Source organism: Oryzias latipes, chromosome 2 (genome assembly GCF_053564925.1).
Source record: "Oryzias latipes strain Hd-rR chromosome 2, Olatipes_Hd-rR_3.1".
NCBI classification, from domain to species: domain Eukaryota; kingdom Metazoa; phylum Chordata; class Actinopteri; order Beloniformes; family Adrianichthyidae; genus Oryzias; species Oryzias latipes.
Genome location: NC_136238.1, coordinates 35,838,444 through 35,860,578, shown reverse-complemented (window position 1 = coordinate 35,860,578; position 22,135 = coordinate 35,838,444). Strand labels below are relative to the sequence as shown.

Genomic DNA, 22,135 nt, shown 5'->3' with positions numbered 1-22,135 from the left:
GATCTTTGAAAAAAAAGGGTTTTATAGTGAATGCAGTCCTTCGTATTTAAAGTTCCATGCATATTTGGCACCAAAAGTGGAGCATATCAACAAACCTACACTTAAACTTACCCGGGTACGTCACACACTCTCCCTTTTGGAACAGAGTCCAGCTTTGGAACCAGCAGAGAAGCAACAAACAGCAGAAACCCACACTGTGGGAAAGACTCCACACTTCTGACTGATGTTTCTGTCCACTTTATTCTACACAGTAAAGACTGGAACAGAACACTGAGAACCAAAAAGAACAGAGGAATAGTTCTAATGTCTACTAGAAAACATGAATCACAAGAAACACCAGACACAAACACCAGTCTGGTTCTTTATCCACATCTTCTTTCATACATTTTTACTAAATCTTTTTTTCGCAACACTGTTATTTGCAACATCATTTTATATTAAAATCGCTAGAATTAGAGAAGTGTTAAAATAATTCTAGTGTTGTCATGGTAACACACAGACTTAGACAACACTGTCTCAGCATAAACAGCAACAATGCTTAACCTTCACAAATTTAAACAATATAATAAAAGTCCACAAATTTACTAATAAAATTCAATCAACAAAAATGGAACATTAGTAACATTTCATCAAAAATCAAATTTTATCCTTATAATTCAAAACAACACATTTCTATTTACAGGTGTATCTAAAATAATTAATTACATCAACAACTTAAACATTTTTGTCATTCATTACAAAAGTGAAACTCATGATGTATAGAATCATTATTTATTTTATCAATGTGATAACAGTGGCTTATAGATGATGAAACCCTTAGAAACAGTGTCTTAGAAAATCAGATTATCAGAAAAACCAAAAAAGAATGTTTTCATACTTAAGAGAACTTAATTTCTATGCATTCTATAACCCATTGTGCCTCCTTTTAATTGAATGACTGCATCAATGTGGTATGGAGGCCATCATGTGGCTCTGTGTCCATGTTAAGAAATCTTAGGTTGCTTTGATAGCATCTTCATTATTGAGTCCGGCGTCTCATCTTCCCCCTCACTAGAATTTTGAAAAAGGTCAGGTTTTTGACACAGCAAATGACCTGGGCGGGCCAAAGACTCCCATGGCTGCTCCAATTCTGATGCATCCAAATAGATTCATTAACATCTTTTTTTTCGTCATCTGATCTGCTATCTGGCTCTAAACTGTATGGTTCTAATATTGCTCAAAGTTTTCTTTTACACTAATGTTAGCTTGGACTTGTGAGGTGCTATGACCTAGCAGAAGAGCATTTAGATGAGCATTTCATATGAATTACTACTGTACTGCAGAAAATGTCTTAAATACAACAAAGGCTAAAAACTGCCTAATAATAAATAAAATACCATCGGGAATGCTTTTACAATTGAAAAACCTTTTTTTCCACTCTTTTTCCTATTCTTAATTACAATTTTTGTCTAGAAATGGCGTTTCTGCTGTATGAGTTCGCATGTGCCTTTTAAGACAAGACACATCACTGAAACTTTTTCTACATTGTTTACATGAAAAAGGCTTCTCTCCTGTGTGAGTTCTCATGTGTCTTTTAAGACTAGATACATGACTGAAACTTTTTCTGCATTCTTTACAAGAAAAAGGCTTTTCTCCTGTGTGAGTTCTCATGTGTGTTTTGAGATTAGATATAGCACTAAAACGTTTTTCACATTCTTTACAAGAAAAAGGCTTTTCTCCTGTGTGAGTTTTCATGTGTGTTTTGAGATGAGATATTTGACTAAAGCTTTTTTTACATTCTTTACAAGAAAAAGGCTTTTCTCCTGTGTGACTTCTCATGTGATTTTGGAGACCTGTTATTTGACTGAAACCTTTATAACATTCTTTACAAGAAAATGGCTTTTCTCCTGTATGAGTTATCATGTGTCTTTTAAGACTAGATAAACCACTCAAACTTTTTCTACATTGTTTACATGAAAAAGGCTTCTCTCCTGTATGAGCTCTCATGTGTGTTTTGAGAGCAGAAGTACGACTAAAGCGTTTTGAACATTCTTTACAAAAAAAAGGCTTCTCTCCAGTATGTGTTCTCATGTGTGTTTTGAGATCAGGTATGCGACTAAAGCGTTTTGTACATTCTTCACACGAAAAAGGTTTTTCTCCTGTATGTGTTTTTATGTGATTTTGGAGACTTGATATGTGACCAAAACTTTTATCACATTCTTTACAAGAAAAAGGCTTCTCTCCAGTATGAGTTCTCATGTGTTTTTTGAGATCAGGTATGCGACTAAAGCGTTTTGTACATTCTTTACACGAAAAAGGCTTTTCTCCTGTATGTGTTCTCATGTGTGTTTTGAGATCAGATATGCCACTAAAGCGTTTTGTACATTCTTTACAAGAAAAAGGCTTCTCTCCTGTATGAGTTCTCATGTGTTTTTTTAGATCAGATTTTTGACTAAAGCGTTTTGTACATTCTTTACAAGAAAAAGGCTTCTCCCCTGTATGAGTTCTCATGTGTTTTTTTAGATCAGATTTTTGACTAAAGCGTTTTGTACATTCTTTACAAGAAAAAGGCTTCTCCCCTGTATGAGTTCTCATGTGTGTCTTGAGAGAAAATCTATGACTGAAGTGTTTTGCACATTCCTTACATGAAAAAGGCTTTTCTCCTGTATGAGCTCTCATGTGCTTTCTGAAATTAGATAAATTACTAAAACTCTTTGTACATTCTTCACAAGAAAAGGGCTTTTCTCCTGTATGAGTTCTCATGTGTGTTTTGAGATCAGATTTTTGACTAAAGCCTTTTGCACATTCTTTACAAGAAAAAGGCTTCTCTCCTGTATGAGTTCTAATGTGTTTTTTGAGATCAGATTTTTGACTAAAGCCTTTTGCACATTCTTTACATGAAAAAGGTTTTTCTCCTGTATGTATTGTCATGTGCCTTTTAAGGCAAGATAAATGATTAAAACTCTTTGTACATTCTTTACAAGATAAAGGCTTCTCAAGTCTCTGAGTTCTTAAATCAGTTCTGAACTGAGACCCGTGACCTAAAGTTTTACTGCTTTTTGTACAGATGCAAAGTCTGTCCTTAGACTCATTTTTCGTGTTGGCAAATGAATTACTAACAATTCTTGAGCTTTCACCAGACTTTACAATAGAAAGTCTCTTTTCGCTTGAAGATTGTTTGGGTTTCTTAACCAAAGGTGAGTTTGTGAAGTTTACTTTAACATCAGAGCCACACTGACTTTCTGACACGTGAGAGCTGCCCACACTTTGAACATGACTTCTGTGTCTTCTCTTCCTCTGATCTCTGTTCTGTGGGTCTGCCTCTTCATCTGTAATTGATGTTGATTCTGTCTCTTCATCTGTAGTTGATGTTGATTCTGTCTCTCCATCTGTAGTTGATGTTGATTCTTCATGTTGGTTTCGTTCTTCATCCTGACTATCAGTTACATTAAAGTTCTGCTGATTGTTTAGATCTGCTTCACTGTTCTCATCTTTCTCATAAGTAGGAATCTCCATCAAGGTATCAGTCTCCTGCTTCAGATCAAGCTGTTCTTCCTGACAGATGAAGAGGATCTGTGGAGGTTCTGGTTTTTCCTTTTCCTCTTTAATCTGTGGAGGTTTTGGTTCTTCCTGTTCCTCTTTAATTTGTGGAGGTTCTGGTTCCTCCTTTTCCTCTTTAATCTGTGGAGGTTCTGGTTCTTCCTGTTCCTCTTTAATCTGTGGAGGTTCTGGTTCCTCATTTTCTACTCTCAAGTTCCTCTGCTGGTTGTTTAGATCTGCTTCATTGTTCTCATCTTTCTCATAAATAGGAATCTCCATCATGGTATCAGTCTCCTGCTTCAGATCAAGCTGCCTGTTGTAGAACCTTTCTTGCTCCTCTTTAATCGGTGATGGTTCTGGTTCCTCCAGTTCCTCTTTAAAATTCGGAGGGTCCAGTTTCTCAAGTTCAACTCTGAAGTTCCTTTTTCGGTTGCAGAGATCTTCAGTCACCCAATGCTGGGGGAGGACTGCAGAAATACAAAAAGAGCCCCTTTTTTAGGTTTTCAGAACTTTGGGTGTTGTTAATAAATACCATTAACTCAATCTAACAGCCCATTTGCATTTTATACCCAAAACAGCAAGAAACATCAGGTTTGCACATCATTTAAATTACTAGTGTATTATTCAAGCCGCAAGTGGCGTATCGCCTGAAGGCCCTAAACGCCCCCGCCGCCAGCCTGTATGCACCACTGCCACCCATCTCTACGCAGCACAGCCGCCCTGCCCACCTTTATCAAGGCTTGTCAAAGCTGCGTATGCTAATTATGCTAAAAATCCTGGTCGCTTGAGGATAACAAACAGATTGACGTCAGTTACAGACAAATCGGAAAAAATAAACTTTTTGATGTCCTTAGCAACAGTGATTTTTGCAAACCAATTTCGCATTCTTTATATGTCCATATTTAGTGTTTTTCAATATGTTCAGTACCAGCAATGGATGCATGTATTCAATTTTCACAGTATTCCATTGAAAAAACCAAGAGCCATAACTGTACCAGTTTTGCAAGCTTTACACACGCAAACCGTTCAAAATCTACAACTAGTAAATGCAACTTTTTCACAGCAGCTTACCATTGATGCCCAAGAATTTATGGGATGATCCCTAAAAAATTTGTAAAAGTTGGTACTGGGTAGCAAATTTTACAGGTTCGTCCTTTTGCGATGATTTTACGATGGGTAGCAGTGGTGCATACTTTTCAATAAAAGCCCTTTAGGACACAAACTCCAGAGGTAGATGTAGACTTAGACTAGCGGCACATTTCTCAAATTTCGTAAAAAATTCTTAACAAAAAAAAACTTTTTTCCAATGTTGTAGAAAAACGCGAAAATGGCAAAATCGCAAATTTTGGCCGCAAAACTGAAAGTTGTGTCGCCATTGTTAGGGTTATGTAATTATCATTTGCTTACATGCTATTATCACCATGATATGTTCATCTCAGTTCTATCTTTCAGTAGAAAACAATGACCTGAAAGGTTCTGATTACAGTGATCCCTTGCTATATCACCGTTTAGTTTTCACGGTTTCGCTACTTCACGGATTTGGATTGTGCATTGTGTTCTGCATTCTGATTGGCTAAAAAGTCACTCAGCGAGTAGCTCAAGAATGGGACCCTTTGATGAGCCGTTCATTACAGTTCGCCAACATAATCGATGGGGGCATGTCGGTGTATAAGGATCTTATAGCAAAGAAGAAAAAAGAGCGACAACAACTGCGTATCACTATGTTCCTCTCCCGAACAAACACACCTGCAGCTGCACCGCGGGCTTCAAAAGGAAAAAACGCTGCAGAGGATGCAGCGGCTCAGTATGAAGAGCAGTGAAAACGAAGACCGGAGTCACTATCTGTCCCACTGTACTTTTTTATTTTTTTCATAATCATTTTAAATTTTCTTCCGTTTAATCCACTCGGGTCGCGGTAGGCGGAGCTAATCTCCGCAATTTAAAGCCTTCTGTTCTTATCGATGATTGAAATTATTATTTGACAGCACACTACAGAAGTTATTTGTTGAAAAAAACGTTTCTAAAGTACCTTTATTTGTTAAAAAAACAATTGATTTAGCCTGTTAAATGGTTTGTTCTTTCTTTTCAATGTATAATAGTGTATTTCATTGTATAATAATTGTAAAAAAAATAAAGGTTTCTACTTCACGGGTTTTGCTTATCACGGGTTCTATTTGGAACGTAACCCCCGCGATAATCAAGGGATCACTGTATACAAGAATATGATGTTCCTGAACTGCCTGATTGAATGACCCACTTTTATGTTATCAACTCCTGCCACCAATAAAACCAGACCGGATACACTGAGAAGTCAGAACTCCTCTGTGACAGTTCGCGCCGTCACAGACCGATTGTAGTCCAGCAAAAGTTCTCATCTCCTGTGTGATTCATCTCTTTATTAAAGAAAAAGTCAGCACCCTGACATCTTGGTACCGTGACCCAGATCTCAACATACCCACCAGTGGTGGACTGAGGATGACGCGCTGAAGTCGTGATCACGCCCGGACAATATAGGCTGTCCGGAAGAAAGTCCCGGGAGGTGAATTCTTCGCCGGGCCAGCGTCATAGGTCTAACCCTCATCTACCAGCGGTGGCTTGACGAGATCCGACCGGAAATGATGAACCACAGGACTGAGTGAGTTTTGCATATGATCACAGTGTTGGGAGTAAAAATAGCAGAAAAGGTTTCTGGCTATACAGTAATCCCCTGCCCAATCGTGGTTTAATATTCGTGCCCCGCCCATTCGAGGGTGGCCGCAGATGACGTGACGTCACAAGCGTGAGAAGCAGAACAGCGCTCATTCCGCGAATTTTGAAAAACGATATACTCTGTAAAGCATAAAGACCCTGAGTTGGATAGCGCTGCGAGCAGCCGGCGCCCCCCTGTTTCTGCCAGTTGCTGGACCACAGCGTATGTCACTCAGTGGTGGGCTGGTGACTAGTGGATTAGAGGGGCTACCTGGGTGCGCGTTGGCTGAACGTTCTCCTCCAGCTGAGTGTATAAGCAGGCTGCGCTGTTCTTGTTCGAGCTGTGACCATTCTGACAAGGTTAATAAAAGCCAATAAAAGCCCTGCAGCATCTCCAGCTTCTGGAAATTAACCCAAACGGCAGAAAAAGGTTCTTACTCTGAAGAGGCTCCGGGAGATTTAAAAACAGCATCAATTATTCGCGGATATTCGTTATTCGCGGGGGGTGAGGAACGTAACCCCCGCAAATACAGGGGGATTACTGTATGGGTAACCAGTCCCAGCGCAAAGAATAAAATAGCAGAAAAGGTTTCTGGCTACGGGTAACCAGTCCCAGCATGCAAAAGAAAAAAAGCACTAAAAAAGAAGGAGAGGCATTTTAGAGACCCTCTCTGGAGTACTGCTGTAAAAAGGCAGTACATGTGGCAGGGAACAGTAAAAAAATAAATGAATTAATTAATTAAAAAGGAAAAATATATAAAATTGTATTGATATATAGACATACATAAAATATATATTTTACATAGATATCAAAGTGACCTCGGTGTCGGAGAGTTAAGCTAGTTCGATCTTCCTGGACCAGGAACTCAGGACATAGCGTTCCACATCTCCTGGTTGGCCAAAGTCACCAGAGTAATCTCTGATTTTTTTTTATTTTCGCCAAAGTCAAAAGTGTGGACTGCGGACTGTTGAAATTTCAGCGGCCTACAGTTGTGATATGGTTAGTAATATGAGTAAATCCCCTGACGGGGCTCCTTTACAGTGAGACGAAAAAATATACAAATACAACCAAACAGCCAGTCTACAATATATGTTAAAATAAAAGATAAAGTATGGTGTGAAAGGACAGCTGAATATAGAAGAATGGAAAGAAGTAGTTGTTAAACTAGAGACAGTATGAGTTAGATCATGCAGCTGCGTGTGTCAGAGTGAAGCTCTACTGTCACTGTTGGCGCGCAGACTGGTGTGTGTGTGCGCGTGTGTGTGACCATGAGAGAGAAAGAGAGGAAAAGAGGAAAAAAAAATAGGGAAAAAAAGGAAAACATGACTAGTCTAACATTAAAGGATTCATTTTAGTGAAATGGTTGATTTTGCTAAGTGTTAATATACAATTAGTTGTTGTGTTGTGTATTTTAGTGGTTTTCTTTTAGTTAGGAGAGAACTGTTAAAAGTACCGTATATTCCGGGTTATAAAGCACACCAGATTACAAGCCGCACCCACTCATTTTCACGTATTAAGCTTGTTTCTTACATACACAAGCCGCGTCAGTGTACAAGCCACATGCATTCCAACAAAGAAAGTCCTGACTCCCAGATTGGGTGCAAATGTGGAAGGAGACAGGACCATTCCAAGTCTTACTAACAACACCCACCGCAGTAAAAAAAAAAAAAAAAGTACAACCATTTCGGTTCGGTTCACGTTCGTACTGTTTAGGTATTTCATTTTTTTTCTTTTTTTCTCTCCCCAAATGTATTAACTTTGCGCCGAGGCAGAACTATTGTTACTCGAGCAGCATATACTCCCCACAGAGACATGGGACATTGCAACCACCATGCAAACTGCTGTATGGTCCAGGCAACCAGAAACTGGATGTAAGGGGATGTTTCAAATGGGAGCTAACTTTCTATAAAGGAACAACTATGCAAGATGTGCCTGTGGTTAATGGACGATATAAACCATTGCTAGGCCTTCCCGTAATAACTGCTCCAGAGCTCATCAAGCGGATGAGTGCAGTGCAGACACAAGCAGTGGACTTCACGGCTATGTACCCCACAGTGTTCTCTGGTCTCTGGAAGTTAAAAGAGCCATACAACATCGAGTTGGAGCCAGGAGCGGTCCAATACGCGCTGTCAACTCCACGCAGAGTGCCGCTACCCCTGAGAGACGCAGTAAAAAAGAAACTGAATTGTATAGAAAAAGCGGGTGTAATTTCCAGAGTGACACAACCCACACATTGGTGTGCAGGCTTGGTTGTGGCACCAAAAGCCAAACCAGGGAAAATAAGGTTGTGTGTGGACATGACACACCTGAGTAAGTGGGTGCGACAAGAGAGACACATCTTCCCAGCAGTGGACCACACACTAGCTATGTTGTCTGGAGCAAAGGTGTTCATAAAATTGGATGCCACCTCACGCTTCTGGTAGATCCCGTTGGCGGAAGAAATTAGACTTTCAACAATGTTCATCCCACCCTTTGGCAGATACGCATTTAACCGCCTGCCTTTTGGGATTTCATCAGCTCCTGAGCATTTCCAGCGCCGGGTGTCAAAGAGGCTTGAGGGGGGCAAGGGGGTGGTGTGCTATGCAGATGATGTTGTTGTCGTGGGAGAGGACAGGCAGCAGCACGATGAGAGGCTTCACAAAGAGGCCTCTGCAGAGATTTGAAGCAGAGGGACTGACACTGAACGAACGGCAAGTGTGAATTCTCAGCTAATCCATTTCAAAACTCTTCACAGAATTTACTACACTGGACAGAGGATGTTCAAGATGGGTCTCAGTAACTCAGACATTTGTCAGCACTGTGACAGTAATCTACCCGACAATTACATGCATGCACTGTGGTTCTGCACGCCTGTCCAGGCTCTCTGGCAGCAGGTATGTGCCGATCTATCAGTCTGGCTTAAGGTTTCAATCACAGCTTCACCGTCACTTTGTGTGCTTGGTGACATGAGTGCCATCGATGTAGAAGGAGGATTAGGCTCTATCATTTTCATAACTCTTTGCATTGCTAAAAAAACTATTTTAATAAATTGGAAAAGCAAGAAAAATATAAATATAAGTCAACACAGAAATCTGCTGCTTGATCATATCAGCTTGGAAAAAATGTCAGCCCAAGGTTCAAGTAACTTTGAAAGAACTCAGTCTCTCTGGTCTCCCATAGCTAACTCCGTGACTTAGGGGGTGGGGGGGGCCTGGTCGTCGCCGCTCCTTGCCCTTCTGCCGTGGGCTGGGGTGGGGGTCGGGGCCTCCGGTGCCTGGCGGGGGGTGGTGGGGGCTCCGTTGGTCGGGGGGTCGGGTCCGGCGCCTGGGTTGGGCGGGCTGGGGCGCTGCGTGGTCCTCTGGGCTTGGGTGTGGGGGTGCGTGGTGGGGGGGTGGGGTGGTGGTCTGGCTTGGCTTGGGGGGGTGGTCCCTTTGCCTGTGCTGGGGGGGGTTGGCGGGGGGCGCTGCTCGGGGGGGGGCCCAGCGGCGCTGGATGGGCTTCCCACCTACACCTGGGGCTGGGATCGGCCCTTCCCTGGCTCTGGGGCGGGACGGGACAGCCCTCTTGGGGCCCCCGGTCGCTCTGGGTGTCATCCGCTTTGGCTGCGGGGTCTGGGGGGTGGTGGGGTGGGGGGTCTTGTCGGCCCTGCCTTGTGGGGGGGCATTCTGGGGGAGGGGGGGGGGCTCTATTGGTACGGGGCAGGGGGGGTTGACGGGTCGGGGTCTCCGCTGAGGCCATCGGCGGTTTCCCCGGCCGGTCGGCTGCCTCGGTCCCGTCGAGGCCTGACCAGAGCTCTTCCAGGGCCGGCGTTTGGGGGTGGGGGCCTGGGCTTGCTCCTGGGGGGGGCCGACGCTTTCTGGCTCCTCTCTCTCTGTGTGGGGGGGGGTGGTGCTGGGCCTGGGGTGTCGGCGCCTCCGGGGGTGGGGCCCCTGGGCTGGGTGGGCCTGGCCCCCTTGCTGGGGGGGGGGGGGGGGGGGGGCAGCTGTCTGACCACCGGGGGACAGTCTACCAGCTGTCCCCAACTTACCCCCTTCCTCATATAACCTCATAATAGGGTGAGGGGGTGGGGGGCTTAGCCTGCGATGAGCCTTGGGGGGGGGGGTTTACTAGGCAGTGGCCCCCCTCCCATGGTTGCCGTATGGAGTGGGCCCCCCCTCTTTCGGTTTTATTTGCACCTTAGACATGTAGGGCCCTTGGTAGGGGGGGTGCTTGGACATCACTGCCAGCAAGCAGCGGATGTCCTCCTGGCACCCTACCCGCCAATTTTAACCACACCTTAGACATTTAGGGTCCCTTGGTGGGGAGGGTGAGGGGACGTCACTGTGAGTAATCAGGAGATGTCCCCTCAGTGCCCTACCCGCCAATTTTAACTGCACCCCCCTTAGCACACACACCCCTCCCCCCTCAATATATACATTCCAACATAAACACACACACATGCACACACACACCCTCTCAAACACACATACACGCACACACATTTTGCAAGGAAGGTGGGACCTAGGACCATCTGTCCCCTGCCTCTTCCCTGGTGGGGGGTACGGGCCCCTTTGCAACGGCGGCCGTGTCCCCGGGGTGCCGGCTTCCTGGGCCCGGCGGTGCTCTCTCCGCGCGGCGGGGGGGTTCACATTACATCTGAGCCGGGAGTGTTCGTGTCCCTGGGGGGTGGGTTCTGGTCCTTGCTCCTGGGCGCTGGGCCCCGCCATATTTCCAACTGTGGCCGAGCCTGGTCGGGCCATATTTACAACACCCCTTGTGGGCCCTCTTTTTTTTCCCCGGGGTTCCCCCCCTCTTGGGCGGGGGCGGCGGGCCCCTGCCCCGCTCCTCCCTGGACCAGCCGCGGGCCGGGCGGATGGCTGCCTGGAGCGCGGAGCGGGTCTCCCTTGGGGGGTCCTGGCTCGTACCTGGGGTTGGGGCGGGGGGATGCCCGGAACTCCTGGGTGGTGGTGGGGTGCTCGTCTGGGGCTGTGGGCGTCCGTCTCCGGTGGGGCCCTGCGTTGGGTTCTCCCGGCGCGGCGGGGGGGCTGCTCTCCTGGTTGGGCTGGGGCGGCGCTCTCTCTCCCTCCGTGCTTCCCTGCTCTCTGGCTCTGGGGGCCTTGCGGCGGTCCTGCTGGCCCTGGCCTGGGTGGCGGGCTTGGTCGCCCGGGCGGCGGTTGTTCCCTGCCGGTTCCCGTGTGGCGTTGGGGGGATTCCGGCTGCCGCTGCTGCTGCGGTGGGGGTCTTGGGGTGGGGATGGCTGGGCACTCTCCCTCCTTCTTTCCACGTTCCACCATCCATTTTAGAAGAACATAAACACTCACCTGAGCACAGGTGTTAGCTCACCTTTGCACTTACAGTTTGCATGACTGAATGACTGAAATATTTCACACTAGTTGGTTTTAAGGCATAAGTATGCGTGTGAACACTATCTGTTTTGTATATATGTCGACAGGTGGACATTTTTTGCAGCTAGCAGGTGTGTTTATAACATTTGAGTGTGTGTGTGGACAGGCTCCGCCCTTATTGTACTACATTTGAACGTTACCATAATGATTAACAACCAGTAAACTTGTTGCTTTATGCTGCTTCATGGTCTTATCCCCCTTCCCCTCCTATTATCACCCCCTACCCCCCCTCTCTCTATCGTCCCTCTCTCTTCTTCCCCTCTTTCCTTTTCCGTCCGGTCCAACACCAAAGATTTTCAGACATGATTGAAATTAATAAAGTTTGGCCTCAATTACAAAAGGGGTTTATCCAGACATACCTTTGGTTTGTCTGAAGATTAATAACCCCTCTTGTTAAAGTAAAATCTGTCCAACACAAGAGGCCCTCAGCTCTCATCTGTCTGCCCAGCTGTTGGACAGGACAAGTTAAAAAAAAAAAAAAAAAAAAAAAAAAAAAAAGTGTGAATTCTCTAAAGATAAAATCTCTTTTGTAGGCCACTGTGTTGCAGCTGAAGGGGTTTCCCCAGATCCAAACAAAGTCAAGGCTATAATGGAGATGCCTGAACCACAAGACACAGAGGGAGTGAGGAGAGTTATGGGCATGGCCAACTACTTACGAAAGTATCTCCCTTATCTGGCCTCATTTTCAAAGCCATTAAGAGACACTGTCAAGAGCACCGGTAACCCACACATTCACACAAGAAGAATTAAACAACGAAGCAGAGGTCAAAGTCTTTGTGGACTCTTTAGTTCAGAGCATTCCTGCTACAGAACCTAGACTAAGAGAGATTAGACAAAAACAACATTCCGACCCTGGTTGTTATGGAGTCCTATATACTGCTCATAATTAAATAAATAAATAAATATTTAAATAAATAAATAAATATGACCTCACAATCAACCAATAAATCTCTCATAAATATATAAAAAGATCAGGAAATTGTGAAAAACCTGCACACAGATTTTAAACTAGCCATTGTATTATTCAATATATTTCATTTTGCTTTAAAAACATGTTCATTATTTTAAAACAGCATTTTAAAATATTCATTTTTAATCATGTTGAATATTATTATAATTCTGTCTTTTTTCAGAAGCTCATATTTCAAAATCAATATTTTCCAAAGTAGCTTTGTTTTTATTTCATGTTACTGTTTTTCACAATGACTAATTTATTTCATGAAGAGCTTTTTCAGGAGAATGTCTCTGTCAATCAGTGAAAGTGGGCGGGATCTAAACCCTCATTGGCTCATCCATGGAAATCGACTCATGTTCCTGGATATCCGCTCAGCGGTGTGATGGAGAGATGGCATATTTCAGCGATAGCTGCGCGGCTTTGCTGACATTAGAGATCAAATAGAGTCAAACAATCTTTCTCCCGCTGAAGATGCAAATATCGACAACTCTGTTTTTGTAGTTTGAGGGTTTGTGTGGACCAAACCACAAAGGAGCTCCGGTCGTCCACAGCTTACAGTCCCCTGTTGAAACACTCCTCATTGTCTCGCATTTCACTCAGAGCTCACATCGTGCCTTATGTCGGCTCGCAGGAGGCGAGCTGGCGGACCGACAGAGTCAGACTAGGCAGCTGTGCAAAGCGGGACAAGCCTGCTGAGGCCTCCTGAACCTTATATTTTTCTATTTTCAATGAGACAATGATTATAATCAGGTCCTCTGGTTTTATTTTTCCCTCTCAAGGAAAATGTTGAACCTTTCCTGCGATGACGTTTCTGACATCTTAACACTCGCCATGTACATTGTGCATCCATGCATTGTTACTAAGATAAGCACAAGCAACCGATCCATGTGGCTATAAGGCTAAAAACATTAGCTTGTAGCCCCTACCACACGCGGCATGGTGCGTTCATGGAAACTCCAGTTCATAGAAGCTTAGTGGAACTCCAACAACCACTCAGCCTAACTTAGACCACTACTATACGTTCATGAGAAGATGAAAATTGCCGAACCAACCACAAAATCAGCTAAATTATGCACACTCGCCCAAAGCCACTTTTATCCGCAAATTTAGAACCAAAACTGACCAATTTCTTGTAACACTGTTGATGTGTTGAGGTGCATACTCCCCCTAGTGTTGAGGGGTGTGCATTGCACCATCGCGTTTGGTGAAGCATCTTCGATCGATGTAGTCGGGGTGCTGCTGCTTATGTCTGAGTAAAGGAATAGACCTTTTTCGCAAAAACCGGAAATACGTCATCAACGTGTAAACCTAGTTCCGGTTTGTGCTTCGCTGGCGGAGGAATGGCAGAGCCTAGAGTGTTTTCGAAGAGCCTGAGTTGTGTTCCGAAGTTCACCAGCGCCGATGTGATGAAGAGTGTGAAGATGCATTCGTCCACTAAAGGAAACAAATTGGACAAGGGATATAAATTCGTCCACGAAGAGTTTATCCACCATTACCAAGGTAAGCTTCAGCTAGCTTAGCCATAGCCGCATCACCGGTAACTCTTTACTGTTTACGTCGACGTAAACGACAGTTTACGTCAACTGTAAATCATGGTGTTATTAATTTGTAATATAAGGTATAACACATCGCAGTGAATATGTTGTGTGTATGTTTAAGTGAAAAGGCATGAGATTAACATAACACCCAAAAACTTGGTGAAGCTGTAAATAAGAAATGTTAAGTTGCCCGTTTGCGTGTTCATTCTTTTTGCTGCTGCGGTTGCGGCACTTTCTTCACTTACTATTAGTATTATTTTTCTGAAACTAGGGTGACCATACGTCCTCTTTTCCTGGACATGTCCTCTTTTTTGATACTTATATAATAAAATAACATTGAACATAGATGAAATGTAATCATATTTGCTTTATGTATGCAGCTCTGCACACCAATTACTCTCGATGAAATATATCTCACAAACTCACTTCACTCCTCTTTTTTACTAACTCAAATCTGGTCACCTACTGAAAGTTATAGTTTCATGTCATTCTGAACATTGATGTAGCAACATAAGTATGTCTTAATTTTAACCTATTTAATTTATTGTGGTTAGATATCACTGGACGCAGAAAGTGCCAACCTGAAAGCTTTCTCCTGCAGTTGTGCGGCTGCTAAAGGATTCAGCAATGACATAGTTGCCATCCTGTACCAGACCGCACATTATTCACAGCTGGGTCTGCAGGCTGCTCCACCCCCCCGGCCTGCACGAGTGGCTTGCAAAGATGGCACAGACCAAGAACACAGGTGGGTTTGTGATCATATTGTCATTAGGATTTTAGAACGGATGTGTATCCATAACAACTCTAAATTATTATAAAAACACCCCCAGTAGTGACTACAGACTAATTGCTTTTTGCCTTTTATTTATAAGGGAATCCATCCTGAACCGGTTAGTGAGCTGGTGGTGCTAAAGCCCAAAACAGTTGAAAGGGACGGTCTGAGCTCCACATTGTACAAGGCATATACAGGTGAATAATTTAACTTTTTGTTGCTTTGTGAGCAAGTTAAGTTGTTTTTTCTAATCTTATGACTAACCAAATTATGGTTACAGCAGATATAATGAATTAAATGTAAATGTAGTTATGCACTTATGTCTAACTTTTGTGTGTTGTTTCTCTTGTGTAGGACCACAGCCAGATCCATATCTGATGGCATCTGGAAGCAGATTATGCCAGGTGCAGCCCCAACCTCCCATGGCTGTGTTGGATGGGTTTCTGAGATGGAATGAAAGAGAACTTGGATATATATTATGGCAAATGCATGAATGCATACCTTAAATTACACTTATCTTGTCTTTAACAATCAGTTCAGCCTTCTGTCTGACTGTTGATCTGTAATGTTATTTTTTATTGTAAATCTTTGATGGTATTTGTGTTGTGATTAATCAGTTGATGTTACGCATACCAAAAAATTAAATGAGGCACAATTTTGACCAAAATTGTTTTATTTGTTCATCAAATTTTTTTGTGAAGTCGAAGTCACATTTCAAAAGAAAAATATTACGAATATAACAATTATTTTTAATTAGATTTTAAGAATATGTGGGAACACTAAATTTTTCCATACTATTTGCACATTATACATTATTTACATACCAAACATTAATTCACTCTTCAAAACAAAAGTCCATGATCATTTGCCAAAACACGGCAGTTAAGCCAGATCTGATTCCCACTGCCCATCAGTGTGAGCGGCACAGAGAGTCCCCGATGTGAAAGGACTTTATCCTACTGATCACTCTTTCCACTATAGTTCTGAGGCGGGTGATGGCTTGGATTTGTTCATTTTCCTCCTTGCTGATGGAGCTGAAAGCTTAAAAGGTGGAATGATGATCTTAGATCCAATGTCAGTAATGAGGTCTTGAACGAGGAACTCTTTGTCCGCCATGACATCGTCTCCTGGCTCCAGCAAAGGAACTTGGCTTCTAAGTCATGGATGTAATCAAAGCCTCATCCAGAGCACCTGTGAAGATAAAGAAATTAAAAATCAGTCTTAATATATTTATGCTACCTTTCAACACAACACTGTAATCATGTTTTGAAAAGTATGTCAAGTATTTAATTACAAATACATTTCATTTCAAAGTCAAAGTCAGCTTTATTGTCAAGTATGCTGCATCCATAAGACATACAGCACAGATGAAATTGCTTTCCTCTCACCCCACAGTGCAAGCAGCATATAAAATAATAAATAAACGACTTAAAAATAGATAAAAAGACAGTAATAGTAGGAAGAATAACAGTAGTCTAAACAGTGCTAAAGAACAGTGGCATGGTTAAAGTGGCAGTGGCATTTATTTTTGTTAATGACAAAATGCTCAAAAGTGATTAAATACATGTAATTAAAATAGGTGAGAGCATGAACAGCTTTTATTATAAACATTAATTTGTTCAGGTAGAAATGCATTTATCCAATAACGGTACACATGGTTGACTAACGTTAACCAAACACATTATGAACAACCTTACCTGCAGGTGGGTGTGTCACGTAGTCCTGATCCATGTACTGCCTTAGCTTAGCCACCATGTCGCTATCTTCACAGCATAGCTGCATAGCCTGATGTTTGAGTTTCTGTCATATACTGACTCCATTCTCGAAGGAGCAGTAAAGTTTTTCCAAGGGAAAATACTCCGGACGACACCACTCTTCAGGCGACGAACGACGCAGCCGCACCACAATCCGGAGCGAAGTTAGTAAGTGCCGGCAGCAGACGGTGCTACCTGTGTTTACATTAAAACTATGCCCTTCCTCTCTTCGGATCGCCTATATCCATTTGGGTTTCAGGTTTGGATCCATAGGAAAATAATGAAATGAAAGGCCGGGCTGTTTTTGGTTGGAAGACGAACAGCCTGGAACACAACAGAGACTGCAACTCTTCGACTCTGCCATTATTCATATGTGCCGCTATGCTAACAGGAAGTTGTTTTACACGTCATTGACGTATTTCCGGTCGAAAAATGCGGAAGTGTGAAAAAGGTCTATTGCCAATCACAAAAGTGTCTCTGCCTTGTCTAGTTTGATTGACAGACAGAGACATTCTCCTGAAAAAGCTCTTCATGAAAAAACAAAGCTACTTTGGAAAATATTGATTTTGAAATCCAAGGTTCTGAAAAAAGATGTAAAAATATAATATATTCCACATAAATAAATTAAATATTTTAAAATGTTGATTTAAAATAATGAACAGGTTTTTAAAGCAAAATGAAATATATTGAATAATATAATGGCTAATTTAAAATCAGTGTGCATGTTTTTCACAATTTCCTGATCTTTTTATATATTTATGAGAGATTTATTGGTTGATTGTGTATTTACATGAGGTCATATTTATTTATTTAATTAAATATTTATTTAATTATGAACAGTATAGGACTCCATAGTTTGTGTGAAAGTTATCCAGTACTGTAAAACAGGCTGGCTCGAAAAGCACATGCTGCCACGGGAGCTGAGGGAGTATTGGTTAGAAAAAGACAATCTCAATCTGGCGGGTGAGTTTTTGCTGAGAGGACAGAGACTGGTCATTCCACAAAACATGAGGAAAGAGATCCTGAAACAAATTCATGATGGACATCAGGGCATAGTCAAATGCAGGGCTAGAGCTCGTCAGTCTGTGTGGTGGCCAGGTTTGTCGGTGCCCATCAGTCAGGTTGTGGAAAATTGTAACACATGTTCACAACATAAAGCAGAACATCGAGAACCACTACTGACCACACTGTTACCGGAGGGGCCCTGGCAGCGGGTTGGTACGGATATGTTCTTTTGGAATAAGGACACTTATATTCTGGTGGTGGACTATTTCTCAAGGTACATCGAAGTGGTCAAGCTGAATGTGACATCTGCAGCGAAAGTCATAGCTGCCATGAAGGAGACATTCAGTCGTCATGGGATCCCAGAGACAGTGGTGTCGGTCAATGGACCGCAGTACGCCAGTGAAAAGTTCAAGGACCTCGCTACGGAGTACGGGTTTGTTCACATCATCCAGCACTCCAGGGAGAAGCTGAGAGAGTATAGCCACAGTTAAAGGACTGTGAAAAGGAGGAGGTGAGAAGACAAAAGCACTTCTCTCTTACCGGGCTACACCACTGGAGTGCGGCTACTCCCCTGCACAGCTGCTGATGAGCAGACAGCTGAAGACAACACTGCCACAACAGCCTGTGACACTTCTCCCAAGATGGCCAAATGTGAACCAATTCAAAACCAAACAGAGACGGTACAAAGAAAACCAGCAACGCCAGTACGATCGGCGTCACTAGGCCCATCCTCTGATGGTTCTTCAAATACGTCAAACTGTATGGCTGCCAAGAGAGAAGAAAGAAGGGACAGTAGTACAACATGAAACTACACCTAGGTCGTACATTATTGACACTGATGAAGGTCAGATTAGGAGCAACCGCACACACGTGAGACCGTTACGTTCTCCGGAAAGGTCAGAGTTAACTGTGTCCACACAGCAGACTGGTGTGGAAGAAAATGCAGGTCAAGAATGTAGCATGTGCAAACGGTCAGTGTGGATGTTGCCTTCCCATCAACCCATCTTGAAACACGGACCTAAATTAAAGTTTAGAAAAAAAGACTTTTTTCAGTTGTAATTTAATTTTTTTGAATATTTATTTATGTTTGTGCCAGAGCAACTGTAATTTCTGAACAAATATATAATAATAGCATGTTTGATATATTTAAGACAAAAAAGACCAACATTATATTAATGTTTATAAGTTTAATTGTAACAAAACTAAACATGAACACACTGAAGTTTTATTCATTTTTCTTTTTTTTAAGTCAAAAAAGTAACTGTAACAAAAAGGTTTTCTGTTTTTTTGGGAGATTAATTCGGTTTAAATGTGTCACTTCGCTTCAATGCTGTTACTTTTATTTGTTCAAAAGTGAATAAAGTCTCAAATTGAATTTTTCTTTCAATTAGACATTATTTAAAGCAGCCGTTTCATTATAGAGATGAACCAAACACTAAAATCTCTGACTTTAAATCCTTGGTAACACTTTATATTAAGATTCCTTAACAAGCTTTTTTTAACACATTAACAAGCATTATAAATGAATTTATAGGGTATAAGTAAGACATTTATTAGTACAATAAGTCTAATAAGGTTTGTAGCGACTAAACCAAACAGTCACTGAGAGGCTGACGCTGGGTGGGTCCGGGTTTTGAATGACGCGCTCAAAAACCATAGAGCATAACGAAGTTTGTATTTTTGCTGGTTTTAATAATGGAAAATGAAGGTAATTGCATCCACTTGTAATATTATGATCAAAAATAGAAAAATCAAGGGAAAAGCACAAGAGCGTATAAAGCGTATGAAGCGTATAAAACGCATAAAGCGGTCAACAAAAAAATACGGCAACCCAGCTCACCCCCCCTTCCATCTTACACAGGGAAAAAACCACAGGTGAGTTATAGTCAATTAAGGTCACCGCCCACAACCATGTGACCCACCAGCTGATTACCTACACAATAACCTATAATCAAAAAACAAATCTATATTCATTTAACATAAGAAAGAACACACTTAATTCATGGCACCTACACACCAGCCCCAAAATATTAAGTTAATACACATAATAATTACACACATTTATATTAGTAGGGGACATGAATTGTTGAAAAACCTAGCATTATAAAGTCCATAATTGATGTCCCAATCTTCTTTTTTTCTCATACGGATGACCTTATCAGTCCTTATGTCACACTCATGTCCATCAGTCAAGTCATGGTGCAGCAGCATGCTCTTCATCCTGTCCACCTCGTTGCAGAGTTCCTGGATGTGGGTAAGCTTCTCCTCCAGGACTGTTTCGATCTTCTCCTGCATGTTGTCCTGCTCCACTAGAGCCAATCGCATTTCCTCCAACATGCGCTCCTTTGCCGTCTTTACAGGCCTTACTGTAGAGCTTGTGTGTTTTATCACATCTTGTGTTAGATTGTCCAGTCTGAGCTGTTGGATGGTTCTGTCCCTGGTACGGAGGTCACACTGAAGCTGCTTCTTAGTTCTCTCCATGTCAGGCATCTTCTGTCTCAGGAGCCTCTCCTCTTTTCTCATTGCAGAAATCCCCTTTTGGACCTGCTGCATTTGCTTCTTGTAGTTGGTCAATTTTTCCTGGAGATCTGAAGAGTTCTCCTCTTTCCTCTGAAAATCAAGACTGAGATTCTTAATTTTCTCTGAGTCCTGTTTGGTTATTTTCTTCAGTTTGCTGATCTCCTCAGCTCTCCTCTCCAATTCTGCATCCTTCTGAGCGATGGCCTTGTGTGCCATAGCCAGCAGGTCCTCGCACCTCTCCACCTCCTTGCGTCCGGCCTCCCGCACTGCCTGACACTCCTTTTCCTGCGCTGCCTGCACTTTTTTCAGAAGCTCAGCCTCACTGTCCTTGTATGCCGTCTTCAGTTCGGCCAGCTTCTCCTCCATCAGCCTGTCCTTCACCTTTAGCATTTCTTTAAGATCATTCAGTGTTTTGCTGGAGGTTTCCTTTTCTTGGCTCAGTCTCTGTGTCCAGTCCTCATGCTGCTGCCAAAGTTCCTCCAACTCCACCACCGAGACTCTGTTGACTGATATCTCTGAGTGCTCACAGTTGGTTGCTCCATCAGTTTCTCTTCTCAGAGGTCCATTCACGGTCCATCCCAGCTTTGTCCTGATAGCATAGGGTCCTCCATATTCACTGTTAATGACTTCCAATGGCTCCAAAGCCTGGGGAACATTTGCTCCAATTAGCAGCTCAATATCTGAGTCTATCTCAGGCAACTTAACAGGTTCCAAATATGTCCATCTTTGAAGATCCATTTCTTTTGGGATGTTCCCTTTGTGGACAGGCATATGCTGCTGTGTATAAGTCTTTGGCAGCTCACAGAAGTTGTCACCTTGTAAACCAGCAACCTCCAATCCTGAAACAACATAACTGCTCACAACTTTCTCTTGGCCCATAGTCCTCAAGAGAATGCGTGATTTCTTTCCTGTGAGACCTAGCTTGTTACTTAGTGCTTCTGTGCAAAAGACTGCTGTACTCCCTGGATCCAAGAAAGCATAAGTGCAAATGATTTTGTCACCCTTTTTGGACTTTACTTGTACAGGAACAATAGGGAGTTTAACATTATCATTACCAGCCCCGGTGAACCCACTTGACACCATGGTGCTGTCCACTGACACCTCTGTCTTTTCAGTTTGACTATGGTTATTTCTTCTTTGAGGAATGTGAAGTATATTGGCATGTTGAAGACCACACTTTTCACAGGAGATCCGTTTTCTGCAGTCTTTGCTGAAGTGTCCAATACACAAACAGCCAAAACAGACACCTTTTTCCCTTAAGAAGCCTATCTTCTCTTTATGGGTTTTCTTCTCCATCTGTGGACACACATCCAATTTATGTCTTCCTCCACAACAAAGACATGTCCTCAAAGTTTGTTCCTTAAATGTAGTTGCAGGTGATGTTTTGCTTTCCAAAGGAGCCACAGCAGTGGCAAAACTTGTTCTTTTAATATCAAAGTGAGGCTGCAGTTTAGGTTTGTTAATGACTTTGTTTGTCATTGAGTTAGAATCTTGTATATTTCCAAATATTGGGTCAGATAAGATTTTCACTTGTTTCTCAATAAAGTCTGTGATGTCACTGAATGTTGCTCTTCGTTTGTACTTTTCTTGCAGTTTACATGCTACAGTTCTCCATTTATCTCTGAACTTGTAAGGCAACTTCTTTACAATGGTTAGCATATTGGCAGGCATATTTAGCTCACGCAAATAGTCCACTCCTTCCATGGCAGTAGAACAGCTTCTAAGGAAAAGATTGTAATCTTGGAGTGACTTGAGGTCTTCTGTCTTAATTGGCAACCATGTAAGAGCTTTTTCCATATATGCAGATGCAACTTGATGTTCGTTTCCAAAATGCTCCCTTAGTAGAGCTTTAGCTTTAACATAGCCCCTGTCTGGAGCAATATGTTGACAGCTTTTCACCAGTTCTTTTGCGTGATCCCTGGTGTACTGCTCCAGAAAATACAGTCGATCACTGTAATCATCCGTGTTTTTCTCCACACCATTCTCAAAAGCTTTAATGAATGCATGATAGTTCAATGGG

At 42.7% G+C, this 22,135-nt stretch overlaps 1 protein-coding gene and 1 long non-coding RNA gene across 3 annotated transcripts in view; one reads left to right on the top strand and one right to left on the bottom strand.

Moving 5' to 3' along the window:
* Nucleotides 1–221: 221 nt before the first annotated feature.
* LOC144986806 (uncharacterized) overlaps nucleotides 222–22,135 on the bottom strand; it is a 31,450-nt gene continuing 9,536 nt past the window's right edge. Inside the window, exon 3 of the mRNA XM_078934994.1 lies at nucleotides 222–3,986. Coding sequence (XP_078791120.1) covers nucleotides 1,432–3,986 — 2,555 coding nt within the window. The 3' untranslated portion in view covers nucleotides 222–1,431. The remainder of the gene's footprint in view (nucleotides 3,987–22,135) is intronic.
* Nucleotides 13,785–15,033, top strand: LOC144988462 (uncharacterized). 2 transcript variants are annotated; one of them, XR_013652395.1, is made up of 3 exons: nucleotides 13,785–14,026; nucleotides 14,718–14,809; nucleotides 14,937–15,033. It is a non-coding gene; the product is annotated as an uncharacterized LOC144988462 (long non-coding RNA). The 2 variants fall into 2 exon arrangements; XR_013652398.1 differs by having other exon boundaries at nucleotides 14,619–14,809.